Source organism: Balaenoptera musculus, chromosome 4 (genome assembly GCF_009873245.2).
Source record: "Balaenoptera musculus isolate JJ_BM4_2016_0621 chromosome 4, mBalMus1.pri.v3, whole genome shotgun sequence".
Classification (NCBI taxonomy): domain Eukaryota; kingdom Metazoa; phylum Chordata; class Mammalia; order Artiodactyla; family Balaenopteridae; genus Balaenoptera; species Balaenoptera musculus.
This window is the reverse complement of record NC_045788.1, coordinates 66,890,944-66,915,728: the sequence shown is the minus strand read 5'-3', so window position 1 is coordinate 66,915,728 and position 24,785 is coordinate 66,890,944. Positions and strand designations below refer to the sequence as shown.

At 36.6% G+C, this 24,785-nt stretch overlaps 1 protein-coding gene across 1 annotated transcript in view; it reads left to right on the top strand.

The window, feature by feature from the left end:
• The window catches only part of P3H2 (prolyl 3-hydroxylase 2), a 155,506-nt gene that overhangs the window by 104,294 nt on the left and 26,427 nt on the right, over positions 1 to 24,785 (top strand). The window contains exons 2-6 of the mRNA XM_036851238.1: positions 9,464 to 9,616; positions 11,042 to 11,231; positions 21,868 to 21,999; positions 23,613 to 23,755; positions 24,086 to 24,175. Coding sequence (XP_036707133.1) covers positions 9,464 to 9,616; positions 11,042 to 11,231; positions 21,868 to 21,999; positions 23,613 to 23,755; positions 24,086 to 24,175 — 708 coding nt within the window. The remainder of the gene's footprint in view (positions 1 to 9,463; positions 9,617 to 11,041; positions 11,232 to 21,867; positions 22,000 to 23,612; positions 23,756 to 24,085; positions 24,176 to 24,785) is intronic.

Sequence of the window (24,785 nt, the reverse complement as noted above, 5' to 3'; positions counted from 1 at the left end):
TTAATTTACAATACAGCCTAAGGTTATTGCTGCGGCTGAATGCTTCACAAAGTACAGGTGTGATGCCAGAGGAGCTTATGAAACATTGAAAGAACTCTATCATCAAAACCACCACTTTAATAAGACCCTGCAGCCTGTCAGGTTAAGAGTACCAATTAGTCATCCTGATGGGTTAAATACCTGAAAGGACCTTAGTCTCTTCTTGAAGTCCCCTCCAAGGTGGGTCTTTGGAGTGAAACTCCATGGCTTGCAGCCATGGTGCTTTCTTTTACATGAGCTGAAGTGAAGGTTTTGAAATACTTTTTGAAGTAAATCTCCCCACCCTTATAAGAGCAAGAGAAAGTTTATATTTCATAGAGGAATGTGGCATATTTATACCAAAAAGGTACAAGTGGGAAAGCGTTTGATTTGCTTGTTTGCTTTTCTTATATTTCTCACAGCGGAGTGGTTTGGGTGGAATGTTAAATTTGTTTCATAAACACAAAATGGAAGGGAGACCAGAATGAAAAGAAGATGGTAGAAATGGTAATGATAGCATTTTTCTATATGCTCACTAAACCCTAAAGCCCCTCCCCAAATCATCAATTGTGGCAAGCTATCTCCAGCGTTATCTTAGCACTGTTACAGTTAAGAAGGCAAAGCCCAGTGTGTTACTTCTTTTCCCTGACACATATTCCTTCATCTGTCATCCACTCAGGAAATGTGGGTGCTTGTGAAAGAAACAGGAACTAAACCCAAACTTTGATTCTCAGTCCTCGGTTCTCCCGCTCCTTCTCACCTATGACGAGCATTTTATACCCATCACTTTGTTATTTCACAAAACAATGTGGCTGATATACAAAAAAGTTTTTTATATTCTCAAGGGCAGAAAAATCAGTGCCAGATCTATATTAAGCTATTTCACTGCTGATTTTTAAAGGATATCTTAGAAGCAGAAAGCCCAAATCCAGTTTATTTGCCGTTTTGCAATCGCATTTGACAAATAAATTCAAATGATTGCACCTTTGTACAGTTTGGTGTAAAGAATGTGATCTGGCTGCTGATCGCTAAGGGGATACAACTCTGGTAGTGAGCAATTAGGCTGTTGGCTCTAGCAAAGGGATGGCCAGCTAGAACTTTTTAATGGGTCACTAGGGATAGACAGCATTCATCTCCATTTGTCATAATGAAAGCCAGGCAGAAGCTAAGCATGCGTGAACAGTTAGAACAACAAACTTTGTTTTCATACCATCAGGTTCATTAAGGGCCACTCCGTCTGTGCCAGCACTAGCTTCCCCATGGTGCTATAGCTCATTGTTTGTATTATGACGTGCTCTTGTAAATAACGATCAACTACTTTTGCACTGGGCCCGGGGTGAGGTATAGGGGTTCATCTTCCAGCTTCTTGAAGAATTTCGCAATAAGGATTGTGTATACACTCGATAAATGATCATTTTTATTATTTTAATTCTTATTAGTAGTACTGTAAAGTGCTTTGCAAACTACACAACAGTATACGAGTGTAAATTCTTCTTAACAAGCTCACAAACAAAATTATGCTCACATGATATGAGGGTCACAAAGGAGAGTACAATTCTGAGATCACAAAGAGGGACATTGGATTTCTATTTATTTTTCAAAATCAGACACGAATAAGATTCTTTACATGTTAAAGTGATGATTACTACAACAGTCATGGGATGTTGGCAAAACTGAATATGAAATGAGTGACAGCCGCCTTCCAAAGACATTTTTAAAGAGGATGAAAGCTGTGTTTCGAAAAACAGTAGCAGGAAACAAAGGTCAGAGAGGTCTTAGCCTAAACTTTCTTTTCGGTAACGTCAGTCATTCTCTGACACCTCAAGGGAGACTTCTGGACAATACCACAGAGGTTAAGATGCCTTCCCAGTTGTTCAGTCTTACCCTGTCCTAATGTTTAAAACCAAAAATAACGGTAACATACCAATAAACCACACATTAATTTCATTTGATCCGTGGCAGATATGACTTGCTCATGTTCCATCACTGAGATAGTACTCTCTCCGTACCCAGCAGCCATTCAAGTCTTTTCTGTTCTCTTGTTAGGACTTAGACAATACACAGACAGCCTGAGGGACTTTGTCCAATTAAGCACACACATATTTTTTGGCTAATACTTCGAGTTCCCTGTTTTTTTTCTTCTCAAAAACTCAAGGACTTTTTGTTTTAAATAGTCTCTAATATGAAGTAGCACGTTTAAAAGTTTTGCTCCTTCACTTTAGTGTTTTTGTTACCCTGAGAGATGGTTTTTCTTTAGATAAGAAATCTTCCTGAAAGCTTAACTGATAGAATCTGTCATTCCACTGAGCTCATACGGGTAACCTCATTTGACGGTGGCAAGGCACCATCAGTGTTTAACGTTCAGTTGTAAACATCGGATTAAAACTTAGAGCGTTTAGAAAAAACGGGAGTCTATTATTCAGGCTCAGGACAGTAAGTAATTGAAGGAAAGGGTAAAAGCAGTTGGCAAAAGAGAGTGCTTGAAAAAGACGTATGTTTCCTTTCCAGCTTACTCCACAGAGAAAATGTTACTCTTTAAATATGCTCTTCCTCATCTAATCCTTACCAAATAGCATTTTGAAAGCTACAAATATTTACTTATAACCATGACTACACTTTAGACTAACATTCTGTAAATGCAAAGATAAGTTAATTTTCTTCATTTAGCATGAACACCTAACGTGTGAATTACTATGTGTTCTTTAAAGCTAAAAAGTTCTAAATTTCCTCCCTTGCCATGTAGGAAAGAATTTAATTACTAGAAATTTCCTTTACTACGGAGGTTTATCTTTTGAGTAAATTGCACCTTTTCTGTATCCAGAAGAACTTTGAGTTACCTTGTGAAAGCAATTATTTGTATAATTAGATTTTTGAAATGGGAGCAAAACAAAAAAACTCAAAGAAAAAAATGGAAATATACTAGCTTCACTTTGATATACTATAAACCAGCATGATACAGTTACAGTAAATGAAAATACAGTTTAGTTCTGAGCTTTCTTGTAGTCAAGACAAAAAGGACAACACAGTCTATCATGTAGTCCTCAATGTCTGGTGAAATTAATTTTATAAATTAATCAGGAAAATCAACCAATTATTTCCTATAACTGAATTATGAAAAGAGCTCAATATATGGGGCTTTTTGCAAATTATATTAACAACATAAAGGACAGTAACATCGCCAGAAATTATGGCATAAGAAGGAAAAGTTAGTTTTCATATGGCTATTTTTGGACTCTCTAAAAATCTGACTCCATTATATGGAAATGTTTAGGAATTTCCTAAGATTGAATTCTCATGAAAAAGCCTGGTCATTACATTTGGAACACTGTAACTTGTAGGATTTAGTTTAATTCAGTAGTTCAAACAAACTGCTTCCAAATTTTGTTTCAAAATTGGATGGGTCTTTAGTTTAACAGTATTCTCTTTTTTTATGGCCATTCCATGGCTTGCGGGCTCTTAATTCCCCAACCAGAGATTGAACCTGGGCCCTCGGCAGTGAAAGCACGGAGTCCTAACCACTGGCAGTGAAAGCACGGAGTTCTAACCACTGGACTGCCAGGAAATTCCCAACAGTATTCTTTTAATATGTTGTTCAGTTATTTGAAGTTTATTTATTTATTTACTGATGTGGTTCTGTGAAGGAAAATTAACTTCGGGTTGACAAAAATTTGAGGTAAATTTGGAGACATTAGCAAGAGCTGAAGTATCTACAAAAATGTTGGGTATCACCATTAATAAAAAAAATCTTCCTGCTTCATAAAAGAAAGACGAACGTTTTCAGCCCATGAATTTTTAGTGTTCAGCTGATGTACATGCTGTAATCTGATGACTTCCTTCCCCCTGCATCTAGTGTGATTATGCTGCTAATCAGAACTTAAAAATTCTGCTGTGGCTTAGAAACAGGATGTCTTCACTGTCTATTTACATGTTTGGCAGTTGGTAAGAAACTTCATATGGGGTTAAAAATTCTCTAAAGTTGCTATATTGTGAAATTTAAGTAAAGAGCCAAGGCAAAAATATAGCACTGCATCAAACTATAATGCGTGATATTGGATGAATTCCCAGAGTTAGGGTGGGGAAAGTAGAGAAAGAATTCCTTTCCTTATTGAAAAAGTCGTTTGAGTACAAGAATGGAAATTACTTATTTCAGGCTTGATGTTTTATACTGGTTGTATAAAAGGCTTCAGAAAATGGAATGTGATCTTAAATATTCTCTTTCAAAAGGATGCAGTGTTCTTTACATGTTTTAATGTGTTTTAGGATTAGTCCCTTTCCTTTCTTGCACATGTCCTACAAGCTGTTCTAAACTCATACTCAAAATATTTGAGCTTCATATTTATGCTAATTTAGAAGAGAGGGAACTTGTATGTCTTTCCTAAAATAAGTTTGGAAATTTTAGAATTGCTTCCTTTTGGGCTATGCATCCGCCTTCGGAATTGAGAAACTTTGCTATGGCAAGGATGGGCAAAAATGGAAAGGAAGAGAAAGGAATGGAAGAGGGAGGGGTGAAAAAGAGGAGGCAAACCTATGCTGTCCCATTTTTATTTTGCGATGTAAAAGCATTACCTCTGACCTGGATTACTGCAGTGTTCTCCTGCCTGCTACCAAAGATCTGTTCTCCACATAGCAGTCTGAATTATCATTTGAAAATATGTATCAGGTATTATTTAAAATTCTTTAATGGTTTCCTCTTGCACTTAGAATAATGTTCAAACTCTTTACTGTAGCATATAAGTGATCTGTTATCCAACTTCTCAAATCTCTCTTCTTAGTTTCTACTCTGCTTTTAAAATATGTCAAGCTTTTTCCATTTCAGGGCCTTTTTTGCTTGACTTTCTTTTGCCTGGAACACTCTTCCTCCTCTTCTGTTCATGACTGGCTTTTCAACATGTAAGTCTCAGCTCAAAAATCACATTGCAGAGACCTTACTTGACTAATTTATCTAAAGGAGTCCTGCTTTCACCCAGCCCAGCCAGCTCTTACTGTATTGTTTGTTCATTTATTTCTTCATAGCACTTAGTGCAACCTCAACTTACTTTCATTAATGATTTATTTACTTGAGGCTTGCCCCCTTGGATGAGAGTGTAAACACCTGGAAAGCAGAGTTTTTGTCTGTTTTGGCCATGTAGCTATTCTCATCGACTTTCAGACTTTCACAGTGCCTGGCATGGATTTAATGCAAAATAAATACTTGTTGAATAAATGAATGAGTGAAATAAAGAATTTGGTATGGCTGGAGTACTGAGCCTGTGTTTTCTTGAATGGGGGATGGTAAATTATAAAACTTCTAGAAGTTTTTCTAGAACTTTCCTGGGAAAAATTTGCATAGTGGTAAATAGGAGGAAGTTATGGTAGAAAGATAGGGCAGGGTCCAAATCCTACAGTTTCCTGAATGTCTTGGTACATAGTTTCTGGAATCACCTCTGTGGTCAATGGATAGCTATTGACAGTTTTTAAGTAGTCAATGTACATTTTTGAAATGCTCCTTTATTATTCATTATGGAAAACCATTTGTGTGTCAATAGAGTCTGGTTCATTCACCAGTTGACTGAGTAACTTCCAAACATCAGCAGGGTGTTGATTTAATCAGCCTTTTTTCATGCAGCATGGCTGGCAGGAGAAAATGTTTGCCTTAGTTCTTCACAGCCTGAGATGAAATGAACCAGTGCTTCTTGAAGGCATTTCTTACCAGTTATTTCTCATATCTCAGTAGAGCAGCAAGCTCCCCAAAAGCATGATATCATCTTGTTGAATCATTCCCCTTTCCTCAGTTGTTCTTTATTTTACAATTTACTTTCCTAACGCATAGAGTTACCCTCACATTAGAGTTACCCTCTCCTGTGGTATGTTTTAATTTGGTCTTAAAGGAAATCCAGTTTGAAGCCTTTAAAGGCAGTTAGCTTCTTGTTTGTTTCAATGGAGTAGCAGGTAGATCCTTCCTTAGCTGAAACCTAGTACTTATACGGCCTTATAATAATCTCCATCTAATAGTACAGGCTCATATGTAGCACACACAGGTTCACCTGGACTTTTCCTACCACTTCAGATGTGTGTATCTAATTTCAAAAGTGGACTACAAAGATATCAAGCTTCCAGTTAAAACGATGGCCTGTTTTATATAGAATCTCTGGCAGCCAATTCTAGTTTCCTGAACTGGTTCACAATAATTTAAAAGCCAGTTCATGAATAAGTTTTATGGATTAACCTTAAGTCATGGAATCTTCTTTATATTTATATTGGGGAACATGGTATTATGTTTAATACTGGGTTATAAATGGGGTAAGCACCAAATAAGCAAAAAACCAATGTGGTCAAATTTAAGAGAAGGAACCAATTTATCAGTGTTGGCTAACAGTTTTCAGGAGCTACTGAATCACATTCATCAGTGATAATCAATCAGTATTGGAAGCTCTCAGTGTGAATGATGACTTCAGAGATGTTGTTATTGAACTTACATCCTTCTCGTCCATTATAGCTTATGAAGCACACTCACATGTAATATACCTTTTGATTTGTGTGTAAATGTTTGCTTCTTAGAATTTATTTTTCTCTTTTCCTAAACATATCATAGACATCATCTATATGTAAAGTAGATGGAAAACAAAAAGATAAATAAGTCATGTGGTCCCTATCCTCAGAAAGTTCTACTAGGAGTAACAAATATACTTAGGTAGGTGCCACATATGGCAGAGTATGATAAGTGCCAGTAGAAGAACAGGGATACGATGATATTGCAGTGCTTGACTGTAGCTTTAGGGTTGAGAAAAATTTTCTTAGAGAAGGCAGGATTTAAGCTTGGCCTTATAGGATATGTTAGATTTCAACAAGAAAATCCAAGTGTCAGAGGATCTCTAGGTCAGTGGAACAGTCTGAGCAAAACATGAAGGTAGGAAAGTGCAAAATTTATAAAAATTTATCTATGTTCGTTCAATGTTAATGGCTGGTGTTATAAAACTAAAGCGTGTCAGTACTAACCTGTTGTGTTCAGAACTTATAGTTTGGCCCTTAACTGGAGGCAGTTTCCACCAACCACAAGTACCTCACTATATCCTCATAAATTATGTGTCTATGGGAGTTGTAGACTATACATACCCAGCGTTAATGAGCGTATATTCACATCCTTGAAATGAATAGATCTTATATAAATTGTATCCGGTTGTTTTTTTTTTTTTTTTAGGGTTTTAGTGATTTCTGAAGCACATTTATATATAATACACAATTAAATCATTCCAAAATCCTATGTAGTAGGTGGTGGTATGGTGGTTCCTTAATGGAGAACCAAGACACAAATGTTTAAATGACTTTTTCCAGGTTCACTTGATCAGTAAGTGTAGACACATACCCGATTTAGAACCTATTCATTTTCCTCTATAGCTATATACTTGTCACTATGTAGACATCCGTACAACTCATATTTGTCTGTGTTGGTGTATGAGAAATTGAGGAAATTTAAGAAAGAAACCAGGAATTCAAAATTAATGATTTTGACAGCAAAAATAATTCTGAAACCACAGAATCGAGAACAAAGGTAAAAATGGCAAGGAAAGCTGCTTTCAGGCAAGATTTACTGGAAAGAAGGCCAGTAGCTAAGAATATGCTAATTAAAAAGAAAAAGAGAAGGCTTTACTATCATTAGACAAAGTTAAGGATATCAGATCTTAAAATAGGGCAGTTTATGTTTTCTGTAGTAAGGGATAAGATTCTTTATATATCACGAGAAGGCAGTGACTGGGAGCTCAGGAACCTACTACTACTTTCTATTTCTTACTAATACTTGAGTGGCCAGACTATCAAAAGCCGACTCAGTTAAATCTTATATGCCTTCCATGATTTTATATTTATTTGTTCAGTAACAGTGAGTTTCATTTCTTTATACTTCAAAATAGACCAAGCATAATTTGGATTTCACCATGAAAATGACTAGTACTAGTGTGAATATTCACTTTTCTGAAATGAGGCAAAAGGTTCTGTCTATAGACATTCTCCATGAATAAAGCATAGGGCAAAATGTATTAAATCAAGTAAATTTAATTACATTTTGTTACCAAAAAATGCATCATTGCACGTTACATGGAGAGCAGCTTATTAAGTGGTTTAAGAGGAGATTTACAGTGTCTTTGTAGTTTATTAAAAATCCTTGGGCTTCCCTGGTGGCGCAGTGGTTGAGAATCTGCCTGCTAATGCAGGGGACACGCGTTCGAGCCCTGGCCTGGGAAGATCCCACATGCCACGGAGAAACTGGGCCTGTGAGCCACAATTACTGAGCCTGCACGTCTGGAGCCTGTGCTCCGCAACAAGAGAGGCCGCCATAGCGAGAGGCCCGTGCACCGCGATGAAGAGTGGCCCCCACTTGCCACAACTAGAGAAAGCCCTCACACAGAAATGAAGACCAGCACAGCCATAAATAAATAAATAAATAATTAAAAAAAAAAAAAATCCTTTCTTTGGGCTTCCCTGGTGGCGCAGTGGTTGAGAATCTGCCTGCCAATGCAGGGGACACGGGTTCGAGCCCTGGTCTGGGAAGATCCCACATGCCGCGGAGCAACTAGGCCCGTGAACCACAACTACTGAGCCTGCGCGTCTGGAGCCTGTGCTCCGCAACAAGAGAGGCCGCGACAGTGAGAGGCCCGCGCACCGCGATGCAGTGTGGCCCCCGCTCGTCGCAACTAGAGAAAGCCCTCGCACAGAAACGAAGACCCAACACACCCCTAAATAAATAAATAAATTTTAAAAAAAAAAGCAAAAAAAAAAAAAAACCAAACTGCTTGAAGACGGGAAATGAAATTAAAAAAAAAAAAATCCTTCCTTTTATATTAATGAGAATCCAACTTGTAAGTTTGGAATCAATTTCTCAATCAAAGGAATGTGGTATAACATTTTGTGTGCTGTATTTAGCATCTCTTCTGGATTGGAACAATTTATTCCTTTTAACTTTGTGTTCTTCACATTCTAAAGCCGGAAAACAGATTTGGAGGAGTGGGAGGTATCCCTAATCTCATCCTTCAGAAAGTCACAGTTTATTCTTCCATTTTCAGGATTAAAGGCAAAAGGAACAAAAAGAAAAGAAGAGAAAATAAAAGACAAAAATATTGAAAATGTGAATTAGAGGTGGCACAGCATTGGCAGATTTTAATTTTGATCAATCATAAGACAAACAGAAGCATGTAGATTCAATTTCTCAGAAAACACAGATGTCTTAGAAAAGAGGGAGAAGAAAACGAACTTGGAACAAAGCACATTTATCCATTTTCACCAATGCCAAAATACCCACATATCATTTTAGGAGCACTGTTTTTTAACCTCTTGCCCTTTAGTGTGGAGTCTGGGTAGAGTGAATGTGAACTAGAACTCAGCCCTGACACTTTCTGTCTTGAGACCTTGGACTGGTGCTGAACCCAGTTTAGAAATATTTGCCTTCATTTGATCCTTTTTTTTCTCTTTATAGCTTAACCATCTGGAAAAGGCAGTGGAAGCAGCGCACACATTTTTCATGGCCAACCCTGAGCACATGGAAATGCAGCAGAACATCAAGACTTACAGAACGATGGCGGGCGTTGAAGACCTCCAGCTGGTAGATCGGGATGCCAAACCACACCTGGTGAGCTTTGGGGACCCTGTCCTAACCATGAGGAGCTTAGTGCTCCTAACTTTCAATGGACTCAAAGCAAATTCCTATGAATGGATATCTCACATTGATTCCCAACGTCCAATACAGTATCATTTTTACACTTTCAGAGTTCCTAAGATGAAGTATCGTAATTCAGGGTTGAAAAATTGAAAGAAAAAGAAAATTAACTTAGAAAATCAGTATGATATGGTGAAAAGTAAGATGTGACGTAAATGTCTGTAACCCCCTCTGAGCCTCAGCACCCACTCCAGCACTTCAATTCTACCCACTGGAATTGAAGCCCATGTGAATTGCTCAGGGTCATACCATGGTTTCCCAGCAACCAGTCCAGTGGCTTTTTCCACGGTACCTGTACTTCTCAAATTTTGATTTTTTTAAGCTACATAATTATTCCTTTAAATGAAATCTTACTTGAAATTCACAATGTGTTGAAAGGGCTTCTTTTTCAATTGGATACATCACCATTCTCAATGTGTGGCCTCCAAGAGGACTGAAGAAAAGGCTAAAAGAGGAAGATTTTAGATGAAAGTCTTTTTTTCCTTTTTTTTTTTAAAAAAAAAAAACTATGTTCCCTGGAGCCACATTATTATAATGGTTTTCATGCTCTTGTACATTGGATGTCTTAAGCTGAGTGCAGTTTAGGGGATCCTTTCTAATTACAGGAAGGTACTTCTTTCCTTCAACGCTGTGATCTGATCTGTGACAAATCTGTACTCTACACTATGTAAATGGCTAACAAGTCAACTGCAAACCAACTGAATGCACAAATCTTAGTGCTGGTGCTGAAATCTATTCAAAATAGTCATCATGATCTCAAAGTTTGTTTCAAAATTTGCAAGCATCAAGTGTCAATCAAAACTGAAGATGAAACATTAATGAACGTTGAATTTTCATGTTTTAGGTGTACTTCCTTTTTAGAGTTTTTGGCTCTCTGCTAATTTTACCATACTGTTTCATTTAAATTTCTTACACACTAACTTTGTTTATGCAATTGAAATAAAATTGCAGTATACACAAAAAAAAAAAAAAAAAAAAAATTTGAACCAGGCCTGGAATTGAGTGTCACGTCCACCCACATCAGTCTTCCTGCACTTTGTTGCATGGCCCCACCTGCATTCAAAAGGGTTAGCAAATATAGTCTTGAGTGAGCTCAGGAAGAAAATGAAATTGATTGATGCCACAGCAGTAGGCTTGCTCAGTCAGTCCCTTCTCATTTACAATTAGTTGAAGCCAGGGAAGTTTCCCTTTATCTCCCAGTGCAACCCTTCTTTATCTTCCACAGCGCAAGAGTCCCATACCCATCTACCTAAGTGATCCAGAGTCTTGCCTGCATTTTGCCATTCAAGTGCCCCTTGGGTGCTCTTTGAAAAAAAATTTTTCTCTGTTTCTTTCCAGGAGAGTTACAGTGAAGGAGTTAAACATTATGAGGCAGATGACTTTGAACTAGCTATCAAGTACTTTGAACAAGCTTTAAGAGAATATTTCAATGAAGATACGGAGTGCAGAGCCCTGTGTGAGGGGCCTCAGAGATTTGAGGAATATGAGTACTTAGGGTATAAAGCTGGTCTCTATGAAGCCATTGCAGGTAAAATTTATTTTTTCCCTTGATTTCCTGATGATAGAAATACTACATGCCATCTGTAAAACTATTCCAATAATGTAGAAGTATATATTGTAAAAAGTATAATTGTAAAAAAATTCTCATATATGTATCCCATCCTCTCTCCTGTGGATTGCTTTCCCTAGCTTAAATTTTGGTGACTATGCTCCCAAGCTTTTTCAGATATATGCATAAATATTTAGGTATTTATTTATAATTATTATTTCATTTTTATAAAAATAAGACAACACTGTAAATATTGATTTTCAGTATATGTTTTTTGTTTTATTTTATGCTTAACAATATATTGTGGACTTCTCATGTAAGTACATGTAGATCTACCTTATTGCATTATATGGGGAAAGCGTAATTTATTTGACCAGTCCTTTACTGATGAATACTAAGGAAGCTGCAATTTTTTATTATGATTAATAATGTAGTAGTGAATACCTTTGTATAGTCTTCTTCTATTACTTAAATGAATATTTTGTTACATATGGGAATTTAGTATACCACAATTTAAAATAGTAGGTAGGGCTTCCCTGGTGGCGCGGTGGTTGGGAGTCTGCCTGCCAATGCAGGGGCTACGGGTTCGAGCCCTGGTCTGGGAGGATCCCACATGCCGTGGAGCAACTGGGCCCGTGAGCCACAACTGCTGAGCCTGTGCGTCTGGAGCCTGTGCTCCGCGGCAGGAGAGGCCGCGATAGTGAGAGGCCCGTGCACCGCGATGAAGAGTGGCCCCCGCTTGCCACAACTAGAGAAAGCCCTCACACATAAACGAAGACCCAACACAGCCATAGAAAATAAATAAATAAAAAATAAAAATTAAAAAAAATTAAAAAATAAATAAAAAATAAAATAAAATAGTAGGTAAAGTTCATTATACATTAATTGGGGAGGTTGACTAGCTAACCATGTATGGTGGGGACTGAGTTCTCCGCTGCATATGAAAAAATACATGAAATAAATTCTATTATATTAATAATATGAGTAAAAATAGAACTGTTAGAAGAAAATGCAAGAGAATATTTGTATAACAGTAGGAAAGCTCTTCTTAGCATGATGAAAGACAAGAAATTTTAAGAAAAAGAGATTTTACATAAGATTTATAAATATAAAAGATACTTTAATCAAATTGATTTATAATAGCAAGTGGAAAAAGTTGCAAAATGTTTACAGGAAAACAGTTAATATCATTAATACTTAAACACAGACTGTGAATTATTAGTAGTACTGGTACTTCATTTCTTATTTATTGGTAGTAATAAAAATAAGCAAAATTTATTTAGCAGTTAAAATATACAGAGCATTTTATATAGTTATATCTCTTTTAATCCTATAAACAACTCCTTGTAGGTATTGTTATTCACCCTCTTCTCCCCTTTTAAATGAGGAATTTAGACCTCAGAAAGATTAAGTAATGGGATTAAGGTGAAACTGGGAATCAAACCTAGGATTTTCTCACTCTAGAGCCCATACTTTGAAGATCTACACAGCTGAAAAATGGGCAAAGGTTATTTATTCAATAATAAATGTTTAACACATATTTGTTGAGTGCATATTGTATTCCAAGTTATAAAACATGAAAAACAATGTTCAACTTCGCATATACTCATAGAAATGCAAATTAATGAAGTCAGTTTTCTTTCCCCAACTTCCAATGTTTTCTGTCTTCATAAAAAGCATCACTCACGTAGTAGCTCAAACCAAATCCCTAGAAGTTATCTTTCAATCCAACATTTCCTTCAATTCTTATTCTCCTCCGACTTGTTACCAAACTTTGAAAGATGCTACTTCCTAATAGCATTTGAGATTCCCTGGTTCCCTCCACTCCTTTTGCTACCACCCTGGTTCAAATCAACACTATATTTTAACAAATTCACTGTGGTAGTCTCCTTGCTCATCCTCATGTTCTGATCAGGTTTTACTCTGTAGGCAGACAGAACAGTTTTCCAAAAAACAGAAAGTCTGCTCACAGATGTGCTGAATCACCCCCTACCACGCCACTGGTTTCCATTGCAATTGAAATAAAACCCAAAACCTTTAACAAGGACTTTCATGACTGCGTACTAGTGTTCATTTTCATCCTCTCTCTTTTTCTATCTCTTTAATCCATTCCTACTGTACTTATTTTAATTCCTAAGATACGCCAGGCTCATTTCCACTTACAGACTTGAAAATGTTATCTTCTATCACTTGGCTATTGCCCTATCTTGTTAAGTGCTTAATCCTCAGTGCCTACTTATAGTGACTGGCAAATGGCAGGTGCTTAGTGAATATCTGTTAAATGAATGGGTGGAAGGAAGAAAGGATGAGGGAAGGAAGGAAGGAAGGAAGGAGATGACATATCCATCAATCACATTGCAGAGATTAAAACGGTTAATAATACTCTATATTTGTGAAAATATAGGTCTTAAATTTTTGAGGTTTTTTTTTCATTTTTTAATTTAATTTAATTTATTTTTTTATACAGCATGTTCTTATTAGTTATCCATTTTATATATATTAGTGTATATATGTAAATCTCAATCTCCCAATTCAACACCCCACCACCCCGCTCTGCCACTTTCTCCCCTTGGTGCCCATACGTTTGTTCTCTACGTCTGTGTCTCAATGTCTGCCCTGCAAACAGGTTCACCTGTACCATTTTTCTAGGTTCCACATATATGCATTAATATACGATATTTGTTTTTCTCTTTCTGACTTACTTCACTCTGTATGACAGTCTCTAGAGCCATCCACGTCTCTATAAATAAACTAATTTTGTTCCTTTTTATGGCTGTGTAATATTCCATTGTATATATGTACCACATCTTCTTTATCCATTCGTCTGTCGATGGGCATTTAGGCTGCTTCCATGTCCTAGCTATTGTAAATAGTGCTGCAATGAACATTGGGGTGCATGTGTCTTTTAGAATTATGGTTTTCTCTGTGTATATGCCCAGTAGTGGGATTGCTGGGTCATATGGTAATTCTATTTTTAGTTTTTTAAGGAACCTGCATACTGTTCTCCAAAGTGGCTGTATCAATTTAAATTCCCACCAACAGCGCAAGAGGGTTCCCTTTTCTCCACACCCTCTCCAGCATTTGTTGTTTGTAGATTTTCTGGTGATGTCCACTCTAACTGGTGTGAGGTGATACCTCATTGGAGTTTTGATTTGCATTTCTCTAATAATTAGTGATGTTGAGTAACTTTTCATGTGCTTCTTGGCCATCTGTATGGCTTTGGAGAAATGTCTATTTAGGTCTTCTGCCCATTTTTTGGATTGGGTTGTGTGTTTTTTTAATATTGAGCTGCATGAGCTGTTTATATATTTTGGAGATTAATCCTTTATCCGTTGATTTGTTTGCAAATATTTTCTCCCATTCTGAGGGTTGTCTTTTCATCGTGTTTGTAGTTTCCTTTGCTGAGCAAAAGTTTTTAAGTCTAATTAGGTCCCATTTGTTTATTTTTGTTTTTATTTCCATTACTCTAAGAAGTGGATCAAAAAAGATCTTGCTGTGGTTTATGTCAAAGAGTGTTCTTCCTATGTTTTCCTCTAAGAGTTTTATAGTGTCCAGTCTTACATTTAGGTCTCTAATCCATTTTTAGTTTATTTTTGTGAATGGTGTTAGGGAGTGTTCTAATTTCATTCTTTTACATGTAGCTGTCCAGTTTTCCCAGCACCACTTATTGAAGAGACTGACTTTTCTCCATTGTATATCCTTGCCTCCTTTGTCATAGATTAGTTGACCATGGGTGCATGGGTTTATCTCTGGGCTTTCTATCCTGTTCCATTGATCTACATTTCTGTTTTTGTGCCAGTACCATATTGTCTTGATTACTGTAGCTTTGTATTATAGTCTGAAGTCAGGGAGTCTGATTCCTCCAGCTCCGTTTTTTTCCCTCAAGACCACTTTGGCTATTCGGGGTCTTTTGTGTCTCCATACAAATTTTAAGATTTTTTGTTCTAGTTCTGTAAAAAATGCCATTGGTAATTTCATAGGGATAGCATTGAATCTGTAGATTGCTTTGGGTAGTATACTCATTTTCACAATATTGATTCTCCAATCCAAGGACATGGTATATCTCTCCATCTGTTTGTATCATCTTTAATTTCTTTCATCAGGTTCTTCTAGATTCCTGCATACAGGTCTTTTGTCTCCCTAGGTAGGTTTATCCCTAGGTATTTTATTCTTTTGGTTGCAGTGGTAAATGGGAGTGTTTCCTTAATTTCTCTTTCAGATTTTTCATCATTAGTGTATAGGAATGCAAGAGATTTCTGTGCATTAATTTTGTATCCTTCAATGTTGCCAAATTCATTGATTAGCTCTATTAGTTTTCTGGTCACATCTTTAGTATTCTCTATGTATAGTATCATGTCATCTGCAGGCAGTGACAGTTTTACTTGTTCTTTTCCAATTTGTATTCCTTTTATTTCTTTTTCTTCTCTGATTGCCATGGCTAGGACTTCCAAAACTATGTTGAATAATAGTGGTGAGAGTGGACATCCTTGTCTTGTTCCTGATCTTAGAGGAAATGCTTTTAGTTTTTCACCATTGAGAATGACGTTTGCTGTGGGTTTGTCATATATGGCCTTTATTATGTTGAGGTAGGTTCCCTGTATGTCCACATTCTGGAGAGTTTTTATCATAAATGGGTGTTGAATTTTGTCAAAAGCTTTTTCTGCATCTATTGAGATGATCATATGGTTTTTCTTCTTCAATTTGTTAATATGGTGTGTCACATTGATTGATTTGCATATACTGAAGAATCCTTGCATCCCTGGGATAAATCCCACTTGATCATGGTGTATGATCCTTTTAATGTGCTGTTGGATTCTGTTTGATAGTATTTTGTTGAGGATTTTTGCATCTACATTCATCAGTGATATTGGTCTCTAATTTTCTTTTTTTGTAGTATCTTTGCCTGGTTTTGGTATCAGGGTGATGGTGGCCTCATAGAATGTGATTGGGAGTGCTCCTTCCTCTGCAATTTTTTGGAAGACTTTGAGAAGGATGGGTGTTAGCTCTTCTCTAAATGTTTGATAGAATTCTGGTCCTGGTCTTTTGTTTGTTGGAAGATATTTGATCACAGTTTCAATTTCGTTACTTGTGATTAGTCAGTTCATATTTTATATTTCTTCCTGGTTCAGTCTTGGAAGGTTATACCTTTCTAAGAATTTGTCCATTTCTTCCAGGTTGTCCATTTTATTGACATAGAGTTGCTTGTAGTAGTCTCTTAGGATGCTTTGTATTTCTGCGGTGTCTGTTGCAACTTCTCCTTTTTCATTTCTAATTTTATTGATTTGAGTTCTCTCCCTCCTTTTCTTGATGAGTCTGGCTAGTGGTTTATCAATTTTGTTTATCTTCTCAAAGAACCAGCTTTTAGTTTTATTGATCTTTGCTATTGTTTTCTTTGTTTCTATTTTATTTATCTCTGGTCTGATCTTTATGATTTCTTTCCTTCTACTAACTTTGGGTTTTGTTTGTTCTCCTTTCTCTAGTTCCTTTAGGTGTAAGGTTAGATTGTTTATTTGAGATGTTTGTTGTTTCTTGAGGTAGGATTGCATTGTGATAAACTTCCCTCTTAGAACTGCTTTTGCTGTGTCCCATAGGTTTTGGATCATCGTGTTTTCATTGTCATTTGTCTCTAGGTATTTTTTGATTTCCTCTTTGATTTTTTCAGTGATCTCTTGGTTATGTAGTAACGTATTGTTTATCCTCAAGTGTTTGTGTTTTTTACTTTTTTTCCCCCTGTAATTAATTTCTAATATCATAGCATTGTGGTCAGAAAAGATGTTTGATATGATTTCAATTTTCTTAAATTTACTGAGGCTTGATTTGTGACCCAAGATGTGATCTATACTGTAAATGTCCCATGCCCACTTGAGAAGAATCTGCTGTTTTTGGATGGAATGTCCTATAAATATCAATTAAATCTATCTGGTCTATTTTGTCATTTAAAGCTTGTGTTTCCTTATTAATTTTCTGTCTGGATGATCTGTCCATTGGTGTAAGTGAGGTTTTAAAGTCCCCCACTATTATTGTGTTACTGTCAATTTCCTCTTTTATAGCTGTTAGCAGTTGCCTTATGTATTGAGGTGCTCCTATGTTGGGTGCATATATATTTATAATTGTTATATCTTCTTCTTGGATTGATCCTTTGATCATTATGTAGTGTCCTTCCTTGTCTCTTGTAACATTCTTTATTTTAAAGTCTATTTTATCTGATATGAGTATTGCCACTCCAGCTTTCTTTTGATTTCCATTCGCATGGAATATCTTTTTCCATCCCCTCACTTTCAGTCTGTATGTGTCCCTAGGTCTGAAGTGGGTCTCTTGTAGACAGCATATATATGGGGTTTGTTTTTGTATCCATTCAGCAAGCCTGTGTCTTTTTGTTGGAGCACTTGATCCATTCACGTTTAGGGTAATTATTGATATGTATGTCCTTTTACCATTTTCTTAATTGTTTTGGGTTTGTTTTTGTAGGTCCTTTTATTCTCTTTTGCTTCCCACTTAGAGAAGTTCCTTTAGCATTTGTTGTAGAGCTGGTTTGGTGGTGCTGAATTCTCTTAGCTTTTGCTTGTCTGTAAAGCTTCTGATTTCTCCATTGAAAATGAATGAGATCCTTGCTGGGTAGACTAATCTTGGTTGTAGGTTCTTCCCTTTCATCACTTTAAATATGTCATGTCACTCCCTTCTGGCTTGTAGAGTTTCTGCTGAGAAATCAGCTGTTAGCCTTATGGGAGTTCCCTTGTATGTTATTTGTCATTTTTCCCTTGCTGCTTTCAATAATTCTTCTTTGTCTTTAATTTTTGCCACTTTGATTACTATGTGTCTCGGCATGTTTCTCCTTGGGTTTAACCTGTATGGGACTCTCTGCACTTCCTGGCCTTGGGTGGCTATTTCCTTTCCCATGTTAGGGAAGTTTTTGACTATAATCACTTCAAATATTTTCTCGCGTCCTTTCTGTCTCCCTTCTGCTTCTGGGACCCCCATAATGTGAATGTTGTTGTGTTTAATGTTGTCCCAGAGGTCTCTTAGGCTGTCTTCATTTCTTTTCATTCTTTTTTCTTTATTCTGTTCTGCCTCAGTGAATTCCACTATTCTGTCTTCCAGGTCACTTATCCGTTCTTCTGCCTCAGTTATTCTGCTTTTGATTCCTTCTAGTGTATTTTTCTTTTCAGTTATTGTATTGTTCACCTCTGTTTGTTTGTTCTTTAATTCTTCTAGGTCTTTGTTAAACATTTCTTGCATCTACTCTATCTTTGCCTCCATTGTTTTTCCGAGGTCCTGGATCATCTTCACTATCATTATTCTGAATTGTTTTTCTGGAAGGTTGCCTATCTCCATTTCATTTAGTTGTTTTTCTGTGGTTTTATCTTGTTCCTTCATCTGGTACATAGCCCTCTGCCTTTTCATCTTGTCTATCTTTCTGTGAATGTGGTTTTTCTTCCACAGGCTGCAGGACTGTAGTTATTCTTGCTTCTGCTGTCTGCCCTCTGGTGGATGAGGCTATCTAAGAGCCTTGTGCAAGTTTGTGTTGAGGTTTTTTTAGAAGGATAATTAGGAAATATCTATCAAAATTTAGACTAAGAAGTAAACTGAAAATCAATGTGCCTTCTTTTAGCCTTTTTTTTTTTTACATTTTAGAAATGTATATTTCTATACATTTCAAACTGATCACCACAATAAGTCTAGTTACAATATGTCACCATACAAAGATATTACATAGTTATTGACTATATTCCCCACACTGTACATTTCATACCCGTGACTTATTTATTTTGCAACTGGAAGTTTCTTTGTCTTAAGCTCCCTCACCTATTTTTTTCCTCCCCTACCACCTAACCCTCTGGCCCATTTGTTCTCTGTATCTATAACTCTGTCTCTGTTTTGTTATGTTTGTTCATTTGCTCTGTTTTGTTTTGTTTTGTTTTTAGATTGCACATATAAGTGAAACCATATAGTATTTTTCTTTCTCTTTCTGACTTATTAGCATAATACCTTCTAGGTCCATCCATGTTGTCACAAGTAACAAGATTTCATTCTTTTTTTATGGCTGAGGGCTGAGTACTATTCCATTGTGTGTGCATATATATCACATCTTCTTTATACATTCATCCCATTGATGGGCACTTAGGCTGCTTCCATATCTTGGCTATTGTAAATATATTATTTGTCAAGTGACTTATTTGCTACACATTCAATTACTCAAGTTCAACTCAACTCACTTAAAATCGATACAGCATTATTGGGGATTTTTTTCCCTAAGGTTTTATTTTTCTGGGCCTCTATTAGAGCCATTTACTTGCATTTTTGTAAACACTGCTCATTTGAATGTCAGTTTTATGTGTGCTTCACATTTTAACTGCTGAATATTTCTTTAACTTAATCTTTTATTTCAGAATGGGCAGGCTTTTCCTTTATTACAGTTTACTGTCTTGTAGTTTTTTTAAGGATAGGTGCCCTGCCTTCATTCCCACATTCATCTCTACACCTACTTCTACCAATGGCCACTGAACAGCTTTGGCAAATGTCCTAGATCTGGTTTAAGAGAATTGACTGACAAATTCCCACAAATTAACATTTCTCAATTTTCTGAGGTCACCACAGCCTGTTGGTTGCTGGAAAAGAATAGAAGTCTCCTAACTCAGGCTCCTAATACTAACACAGCTACCACCACCATCACCCCGCTTCCAATAAAGAAAAGTGATAAAAAATTCATAGTCCCTCAAGTTCAATCAAATATTATATGTTACAGGAATATGGTAAGTCTTCTCAGGAATTTGAAGCATATCCAATTCATTATGAGATGGAAATCTTTAAAAGCATTCCCATGCAAGTGTCTTGAATCTCAAACATATTAACACATAATAATTTCACAATAACATTTGATATAGAAAGGAAGCAAGGAATACAACTAATAAAAAGGGATATCATTACTCTAACTATGTAAATTCCTGCCTGGTTCAAAACTATTCTCGATTAGGCGTAAAACTGGCTTTTAAAATACAGAATGTATTTAGAAAGCCAGAATTTTTGACTTTTAGAGTTGGAAGAACATTACCAATTGGAGAAAACTACAAATGGCTTCTGAATGCAGTTATTTATTACCAGCCATGCTCACTGAAGCCCTAAAGGATATCATTTTGTCACTCTTATTTTGCTGCTATTAATATTTTACTTTGAAAAATACTTCCATTCAGATTGTGGATTCCTGTTGGGTGTGTTTCCCACCTTTTCCTTTGGCTTGTCGTTTGGAATTAGGAGTTCATATTAAAAGGTAAAGAGGAAAGCAAATGGCCAGCGAAACTAGGAGAAATGCTTGAGAGTTGTTTGTTGTTTTCTTAAGAAATAAAATAGCCAGCTATTTATTTCTAACATGCTAATCAAGTAAACATAACCCATTCTTCTCATATCTTCCAACTGGAATTAAGAACCAATGGATGATAGTGATCCTATTAGCTGTACTATATTAGATTGAGTTAGCCAGGTTTTAAGAGAACTAGCACATTTCCCTACACACCAGGAAACAGATATTTCCTTTCTGTTGTGTTTTGGGGGTCCCTCTTCAAGGTCATCTAGATACAAGCCAAACTCTGCCTAATAGAAAGCCTTTTGAAAGGAGGCAGTTGTGGATTAGACTGTACAGTCATGAAGTCGGGTGGTTTTATCATTATTCTCAAGAGAACTTGCTCTGCACAAGCATGAATGGACTATTCTCTTAATGGAAAGGACTGCCTCTATCTTCATTGTAAAAATCAGAGTCGGGGCAAAATGTAAGAAGGGTTTTCTTTCTGGGACATTAGCCACTTGTGTTTCCTCAGCTCATGGTTGTATGAGATAGAACCCAGAGCTAAAAGGAGCATGAAAACCCCTGCACTTCAGGATCCTCGCCTGTTTGCAAGTGAGAAGAATGGGAACAAAGAAAGGGGGACAAAGAAAAAGAGGCAAAATGCTTCTTCAAATTCTTTAGTTTTCATCCTTCTCCTATTTTACCAGTCCCTACAGTATTAGGATTTATAATGTCCAGGTGATAGACTAATTTGTAACTGGGTAGAATAGGTTCCTGATCAATAGATGTAAAGGAATGTTGTTTTTATTTCCCCTTTAGTAAAAGTGGTTTGAAAATTTTAGCAAGGAAAAAGAGCATTGTGGCTTCACTTCTCTGCGTGAACTCCCCACATACATGGCAGTTCCTTTCTCTCAACTGGTCCTTAACATAACTGGGATCTGAACTTCCCATCTTGACTCCAGGACACTTCAGGCCATCTAAAGTCCAAAATGAGACCCCCAAGTTGTTAAATAAGAAAGTAATCTACTCAGCTGGGCATGGGTGGGATGAGATGGCCTATGTCACTTTCAGAAGATGTAGAAAAAGAATACACGGAAGGAAAGAGTGCTATACATTTGGAATCTATGAGTAATTAATCTAGTGATCACTGGTTAGGAAGCCTTGGTGAGTCACTTACTTTCTTTGTGAAAAGGATTTCTGGTCATGAGTGAGGATAATAATGATATCTCTCTAAGAGTGTATGGTGAGGTGAGATGCCCTGTGTAACCGTGGTTCTCACTTTGAAGTCTGGACATTGAGCAGATGAGAGGAAACCACTTCTTGGCTCTTGTTTTTCAGATCACTATGTGCAGGTGCTGGTTTGTCAGCATGAGTGCGTGAGGGAACTTGCCACCCGCCCTGGCCGCCTCTCACCAATCGAGAACTTTCTTCCCCTACATTATGACTACCTACAGTTTGCCTACTATCGAGGTAAAGCGTGGATTATCTGTGAAAACCTTTGGGGGTAAGGGGTGTGGCTCATCACAACAGACATCGAATTTTTGTGGGTTAGTTCTCTGCCTTCCTCAGTTGTAATCAAGCTATGGGGGTGTATACATTTTCTCTCTCACCTCACATCACTACAGCTCAGAACAAGAGCAGAAGGTGGAACCACAAGTGGGCAAATGTTGTGACAATGCCCTGAAAGTTATACTAGACTGATATTTTATGTGATTTTTAAATTTAATTTTTCAACTTAATTTGAAAAGATAATATACTCACAGGTTTAAAGACTAAATATTTAAAAACCTCTCTCTCTTTCTTTTCCCCACAACCCAATTTCATGCCCTAAAATCCACAGTTTCTTATTTACCCTTCCAAAATTTTATACAGAAACAACACACACACACACACACACACACACACACAATGTCTCTGAATTATTTTATCCTCTTACACATAGAAGATAGCACATTATTTACACTCTTCCTCACATTGTTTTCTTCACTTAACGATACATATAAGATTTTTTTTAGTATGTTGAATCTATGAAATTCCCTTTTGCTTGGTCAAAAATTGTCAAATTTTGGCAGTTTTATGTGGTTCAATCTAGTTGTTTCAGTACATAAAGATCTTCCTCATTAGTTTTTCTTTATATCTAGATATCACCATACTATAATTTATTTAATGTGTCTCCTTACTGATGAGCATTGTTTTGTTTGTAATATTTTACTATTACAATCATGATCAAATGAATAATATTTCCTGTATGTCATTTACATTTGCATGTAAATATCTATAGGATAAATTTCTAGAAGTACATTTGCTGCATCAAATGGCTTGTTTGTAATTTTGACAGATGTTGCTGATTTTTTCTCCACACGGGGTACACTTTTCATTGCACAGCAACAGAATATATTTTCAAATTTTAAATATTCCCAAATCATTAGGTGAAAATTGATATCTCAATAAAGGTTTAATTTCCATTTATCTCATTGAGAAAGAAAGAGTGAGCATCTTATGTTTAAAAGCAACTAATAGAATTTGGATTGCTGAACTTGGTCTTAGATATCATGTTTTCAAATTCAGTACAAAAATCAGAATTAACTTCAAAAATTCGACTCTGTATTAAATAATGTAAGTTGCCAGCAAATATCTTCGGGTGGAGGCTTTTGATAATTTGTTGAAGACATCTAGCAGCATAGCAGACCGAAGTTAGTACCTTTGGAATACCTGAAATCCTGTCCTTCCTTTCATCTGCAACTATTTCTGCTGCTTCTACTCGGCCTCATGGCATCGTCCCTCTTTTCTTTTAATTTTTATTTTATATTGTAGTACAGTTGATTGACAATGTTGTGTTAGTTTCAGGTGTACAGCAAAGTGATTCAGTTATACATATATATATATCCACTCTTTTTCAGATTCTTTCCCCATATTGGTTATTGCAGAGTATTGAGTAGGGTTCCCTGTGCTATACAGTAGGTAGCATCTTCCCTCTTACTGATCATTTCATGCTGACACTCATGGACATGTTGACGTATCTTTTAAAAATTTTGTAGACCAACCTAGGCTGACTCTAATGCCGCAACTCCTGGGTTTTTCAGTTGGCGAATATGTGAAAGCCTTGGAGTGTGCCAAGGCCTATCTTCTACTCCATCCAGATGACGAGGATGTCAGAGACAATGTGGATTACTATGAGAGTCTGTTGGACGACAGCACTGACCCAGCATCTATCCAGGCCAGAGAGGTGAGACCCATGTTCTGAGAAGAAACTCATTATTCTGCTCAGTGCTCTGGGGAGAGTTGGTAAAAATATAACACTTCTCTTAAAGATAGCTAACAATTTAGTAAAGATTCTAGGACTCAGTTCTTTGCAACTTTAATTAGTAATGCTAAAAGCGTGTTTTTTGCCTATGTGCTAGCTTGTGAAAATCTACAGAGATAGAGACATTTTTTGCAGCTGTGAATATTTTTTGAGCTCATTTGTTACTATCTAAAGAAAATTATTTCCAATTGAACATTAATCATACCTTTTAACTGTTATTTAAATATACATTTTCTTTTTTTTTTTCTTTAGGATTTGGCGATGTTTGTGAAGCATCATAAACTGGAATCAGAACTAATAAAATCAGCTGCAGAGGGTCTGGGATTTTCATACACTGAGCCGGTAAGAGCAAAGAGGAGAGAGGAAAAGGTCTTTACAGGAACTATTCAGTGGACTTCTTATTTATGATTGTATTCCCCAGCCCCTTTTGTTGAAGATTATAATCCCCTGCCTTTTGTAAACAAACACCGGAGGGAGGGGCTGTTTACCCTGTATATGTGATGAACTGTAAAAGACTTTAACAGATTTCCATGTCACTGAAAGCTAAAGTCAAAAGCAAATATACTTGGATAGGAAAGAAGTGGTTTGAATATGATATGTTTGCCTCAGGATTGTTTTATTTCCTAATTTCTGTATACAACATTTTGTATTTTCTTTTAAACATTTCTCTTAAACATTTTAAACAATAAAAAGACTTCAAAAGAACAGAATCAGTCACAATCGTGCTACCTATCATGCTGACTACTTTTTTCCACGTGTCCATGTTGTCTTTTTTTTTCTAATTTTTTGGGGCTGCGTTGGATCTTCCTTGCTCTGCGCAGGCTTTCTGGCTTTCTCTATTTGTGGCGAGCGGGGGCTCTTCTTCGTTGGGGTGTGCGTGCTTCTCATTGATGTGGCTTCTCTTGTTGTGGAACATGGGCTGTACGCACACGGGCTTCAGTAGTTACAGCAC